General features: G+C 37.2%; 1 protein-coding gene across 1 annotated transcript in view; it reads left to right on the top strand.

Moving 5' to 3' along the window:
- The first annotated feature begins 1942 nt into the window (after window positions 1-1942).
- The window catches only part of Gjd2 (gap junction protein, delta 2, 36kDa), a 29953-nt gene continuing 25895 nt past the window's right edge, over window positions 1943-6000 (top strand). Inside the window, exon 1 of the mRNA XM_005381685.1 lies at window positions 1943-1974. Within this exon, the coding sequence (XP_005381742.1) occupies window positions 1943-1974 (32 nt within the window). The remainder of the gene's footprint in view (window positions 1975-6000) is intronic.

Here is a 6000-nt window from a genome sequence, read left to right as displayed (position 1 = left end):
AGAAACCAACCCCTCTGATGTTCTGATTATGGATATCCAGCCTCCAGAACTGTGAGAAAATACGTTTCTGTTCTTTAAACAACTTAGTCTGTGGGATTTATTAGGGCAACCTTGGCAAACTAAAAGTACTTCTCCACAAGTTGGATATAATGGCCTAAGACCCCAATTTACAACCCACTTGGATAAAAAAGTGCCTTCCCATATCATACTAGGAAACATTCCAGGGAGATTTCTGAGCATGCTCAGACACGGGACTGAGTCACAGCATTTTACCATAGGGACTAATCAGAGAGGCAGGGTGATTCTTCAGAGAAAGAGAACAAATTGGTGCAAATATGCCCAATGAGCTAGAGCAGGGAAAACAGAGTTACCGCATGTGTTTTTTGGGGAAAGAACTGATTATTAGAAAGTCCAACCTTCCAGTTTAGGAATTTTATTTCATTTGACATGTCCTGAAAAGGACTTGAAGACAATGATTTTACCTGAAAAAAGTCTTTTAAGTGTATTATTTAACTGACTGGCTGACTGATCCAGCCAGTGCTTACCTACTGAGCTCTTCATACTGAACTAAAAATGGACATTACCACTGCCTTCACATGGCTTATAGTTCACTGATCCAGCGTGCATGTGTGTATGTTGGGGTGTGGGTGGGCACAAGTAATAGCCAAGCTGACAAATAAACAGAACTCCATGGATAGAAAGCAGTCTGCAGTGAAGGATTCTATTGCAGAAGAGGATTCTAGTTAGGTAAAGTTGTCAGGAAATCTGTCTTTGAAAAGTAATATTAAATCTGAGACCTGAAGGGTGGGAGAAGCAGGCAGTGGGAACAGTATGTGTAAAGACCTGGAAGTGGGAGTGTCTTCCGTATGTAAAAAGTGAGAGACAAGCAAGTGGCTGGGGAGTGATGATGGTTTAAGGTGGGGGCTGGATGTGTATGCTGGAGAGGTGGTCAGAGCATGAGTCGCACATGACCTTCAGAGCATGGTAAGAACTGTGGGTTCTATTCGAAGTGTAACAGAAAGACTCTCAAGAGTCTGAAACATGAAAACATAAGCTATACATATGCACAAATTTATGGACATACATAACTTTATTTTTATTAATAGGTATTAATTGTACATATTAATGAAGTTCAGCATGGTATTTCAACACATGCATACGGTGTTCAACAATCAAATCCAGCATCCCTTTATCTATCCACCTGCACACACCTTCCCAACCTTTAATAATCATGGTTTCATATTATGGTTGATGTTTTTAGCTTTCCACATAACAGAGAGAACTTGTAGTGTTTGTTTTTCTGTGTTAGGATTATCTCACGTACCATAATGCTCTCTAGTTATATCCATTATGCTGAAAATGACAGGATCTCATTTTTTATGACTGAAGAGTATTTAATTGTGTATATACTCTACATTTTCTTTATCCATTCATCTGTTGATGGGCACTGAGCTCCATCCCATATTTTAGCTAATTGTGAATAGTGGCACCTTACCCACAGGAGATAAATATATCATTTTCCTAACAATGAAAACAAAATAATCCAAATTAAAGTGGATAAATATCTAAATAGTCATTTATATGATTGCTAGATCATATGGCAGTTCCATTTCTACCTTTCTGAGGAACTTCCATGCTGTTCTGCATGACGGTTACACAGCAGTGTATGCTGGTTCCTTACTCCTTCACACACTCAGCACAATTTGTAATTTTTTCTGTTTTTGATCATTACCATTCTGACTGGGGTGAGATGACACCTTACTGTGGTTTTGATCCGCATTGATCTGGTGGTGAATAATATTGAGCATTTTTTTATATTTTTGTTGGTCATTTTTCTTCTGAGAAATGACTATTTAAATATTTACCCACTTTAAATTGGATTTTTTTTGGTGTTCACTGCCAGGATAAATGATATATTTTGAAGAATCTTTGTAGCTGTAGCATGGAGATCATATTGGAGATGCAAGAGCAGAGGTAAGTAAGCCACTGGGAAATTCTTGATGCAAACGGGAGACACTATGGTTTAAAGCTTAGGACTCTGTGAAGACAAGCACAAGTGTGGACAGAACTGAGATGGGATTCATGACCATCAAAGATAAAACTATCAGATGGTTAGCTAGGACTATATGTTTTCATGGAGATTCAAATGTTAAGTATTTCAGCCAAGGGTGGTGGTGCACACGTGTAGTACCACCACTTGGAAGGCTGCGACCTGAGGATTGTAAATTCAATGCCAGCTTGTCCTAGATAGTGAGACAAGATAGTCTCTAAAGAATTTTTTTCAAGGTAATTTAAATAAAGATGTCAATTGCCCTGGGTCTCAAACGGTGGTTAAAGATTTTCTGGGTGAAAGGAAGAATGAGTAATCACAGTGTTTTGGGATCAGAAATATGGTAGAAAGAGCTAACTGGTAGAACAGGGATGTACATTGGGATAAAACCATTAAGTCTATTTGGACAGGGTAGGGGAGCACAAGAAGCAGTTTCCGGAGAATGTAAAGGATGTGTTCTGGTCTGTAAGACACAAGTGATGATAATAACACTTGCCCTTCAAGGTTGCTGTTAGGATTAAATGGGATGAAGTTGGTACTGTGTTAGGCCTTGGCACATACCAGGACCTTAACTGATGTCTGTACCACTGTTATTTGATTTATACATATATGCTGTGTATGCTTATATATCGCACATTATGCACACACATCTATATATGTGTCCGTGAGTATATGTGTTGTGCAAGAACTTGAAAGAGAAGTATGGACATTTGGACTTTATAGGAGAAAAATATACGGGTTGTGTGTTCACTGATGACATTTCCTGAGAAGAGAATTAGCCCATCAAAATGATGTTGAAAGGTGAGTCAAACTAGTAAACAATATAAATAACAAACACATTTTATTTTCTGTGCTGAGGTGTAGGGAGTTCATGGCTGCATGATTGATTTAATATTTTAAGGACAAAATTTTCCAAAGCAGGTTAAGAACTTTAAAAATCATACATATTACTTGGCACAATAATTCCATCTATGGGAATCTAAGCTAAAGGAAATATAACAAAAACTATATGCGAAAAGTCTCATTAGGAAGTCATTTGTAAAAAGAGAATAGGTAAGCCAAATACTTCTAAAGAGAATATATATCATAGACTAATTAAAAACATGTTCAAGTTTATATTATACATTCTGTACACATATTTACATATATATTTTTGTATATTTATGTATTTTTGCACATTCTGTACATGTATTTTTCCATTTTAACAAGAACAAAGAAAGGTACATTTTAATAACAACTATGAATATAAAGATGAATTCTGACCTTTGAGTCTAGTAGACTTTTTTGAGTTTTTTGTTGTGATGCTTGTTGTTTTGTAATGGAATTGAACACACAAACTCACACTTGCCAGGCAGGCACTGTGCTGCTGAGCTATGTCCTTGTCCCCAGGAAGAGTTGAGTAAGCAGAGACCATTACAGATATAGTCTAAGATCAACTAGAGAATCTGCGGCAAATACACTTTAAACATCAAGGACGTAGAGGTAGATTCTCCTTCATTTTCAAAGGAGAGACTGATCAAAATCATTTCATAAAGCAGGGAGAAGAATGGCTACTTAATATGGGATTTTTAAAAATTCAATTAATAATTACAATCTTCTCAGGTTTCTAAAAAATCTAAACTGGCTTTTTGCATTCTGAGTGTAGGGAGCATTTTTCATGACACTTTGAATCTCCTCTCAATTAAAATGAAATTATATTAAAACTGCTTGCGCTTTACCGGAAAGTGTAGACACAGTCCCTTTTATATCTATTACCCTGGAGCACCAATTCTATTGTGCTGTAATAACTGGTTTGATTTTACTATATAAAAGGGAACTCCACGGAAATATAGTAAAGGATTCCATTTTTCAAAAAGAAAACCATAGGCTGGTAGGGACAAGAGATTCATCAGAAAGAAAGGGATAAGTGTTTACTCAAAATGTGTATCTTCATAGGCAGGATATAAAAAATAAAATATCTGATCTTCGACACTGAAACACGATACTCACTCAACACTTCTTGAGTGAAGACTTCAATCAGTCTGGTCTCCACAGGATTGGAGTGACCTCCAGCAGATGTGAAGCCTGAATGAGACATAAACTGTTGCTGTACTGTATTCATCAATGAGATTGCGTTTGTGACCAGAGCAAAACCTAGCCTGTTTCGATGGCTTCTGTCATCTTGGGATATTCCCCCTCCCAAAATTTCACTTTGCTTAGGGGCTCTGATGTGACTTTTATACCAGCTGAAAAGTACGCTTAAAATAATAAATCTTATCCAGAATTTTTATTTTAATTGAGAGGGTTGTTTAGAATACCCAAGGCATCAAGCTGTCAAAAGTGAAAGTCTATTATTGGGTAATTTTATTCCTTTAGGGGTTGGGAGAATTTTGCTTTCTTTTGGCATCTGAATGAAAATCTATTTGAAGCTACTCTAGTTACATTTTTTGAGGGTTAATATCTGTGTGTGTATAATGTTAAGAAAGTCAAAAAAGAATTTATCCCATTGACTTAGCTTCAGTTCAAGGCTGAAGTTTGCCTCCTGGCCTGGTTCATCACAGAATTATATTACCTTTCAAAAGGCAATCCCCACTGACATATAACTCACATACCGTGAAATTCACCCAGTTTGAGAGAAAAAAATTCAACAATGTTGGGCATTTTTACAGGTGAAAGCAACCATCACCACAGTTAATTTTAGAACATATTTATCACCTCAAAAAGAAGCTTCAAAGTCTAGCAATTACCCCGTTCCTGGATCCAGAAGAACTTCGGTGTGACTGTCTGGCTCCATACACTTTCTTTCCAGAAACAAGTAAGATTGAGATTTTTGTCTGAATAAAAAATGATGAATTTTTGCCCTCTGTTATAAGAAAAGTAAGAAAAGCACCCAGGGTCTTTTCCTGTGTGATTCCTCATTGAGCCTCTTTCCCTTTGTGAAAAACAAAACCTCAACAAATCGCTCTCAGTGATGTCACTGACTTTTACTACTGATTCATGAATCAGGCAGCAGCATCTCATCTGAAAGCAGATGGGCCTTACAGGTATAAAAATGACTGAAGAAAACAGAAAAAATGAAAAGGAAGTAGATTTGTCATTTCAAAGTCACTTTCCTTGTAGGAGACTTCCTCTTCATGCTATCTCAGGCTGAGTGGGGCCCTTTGGATTGGTTACTATGAATCTGCAGTTTTCTGGAAAGTCGGCTTATTTCTAAATTCAATTCGATGCAGCTAGCATAAGTAGTTCAGACTGGTCTGTTTGGGCCTAGCGTAGGAGCTCAGTCTAAAACAGTAATGGCCCCCTGTGAATTTTATTTAAGTTCCTCATAGCACAAAATCTCTTTTGCACAGAGACGACTTCTTGAGATACCTCATGTACACCATACTCTATGTCTCCTACTACCTTGTTTCACAGCACATATCATAGTTTTTGTTTAAATCAACTTTATTGAGTTGTAACTTGTATGCAGTGAGGTGTGCACACTTTAAATATGTGATTCAGTGGTTTTTGACAAATGTATATACCCACTAACTGTCACCCCAAACACAATATAGCACATTCCAGCACCTCTCCCAAGTCCTTCCTGCTCCCTCAAATTTAATCCTTTCCATAGGTAATCAGTCCCAGGCAACCCTTCATGTCACCCTAGATTAGTTTAATCTCTTCTGAAATTTCATATTGATCATAATTTAAATTATTTATTTCTTTTCTGTCTCTATTACTAGACTTTAAAAAGCTCCACAATTTTCTAGCATAGTGTCTTTCATAGAGTCAGATGGTGCCAAGATGAATGCACCCCAAATAATTCTATGTGTCAGTTTTGATTTTAAAAACAGCAGCATCTGGCAGGGCCTGGTGGGGCCTGCCCGTAATCTCAGCACTCTAAGAAGCCAAGGCAGGAAGGTCATAAATTTATACCCAGCCTGGACAACTTAACGACTTAGCAAGACTTGTCTCAAAATAAGGAAATA

This window comes from Chinchilla lanigera, unplaced genomic scaffold (genome assembly GCF_000276665.1).
Source record: "Chinchilla lanigera isolate Chin_1 unplaced genomic scaffold, ChiLan1.0 scaffold00015, whole genome shotgun sequence".
Classification (NCBI taxonomy): Eukaryota; Metazoa; Chordata; class Mammalia; order Rodentia; family Chinchillidae; genus Chinchilla; species Chinchilla lanigera.
Note: the sequence above shows the minus strand (reverse complement) of the source record. Positions and strands in the feature narration are given on the sequence as shown.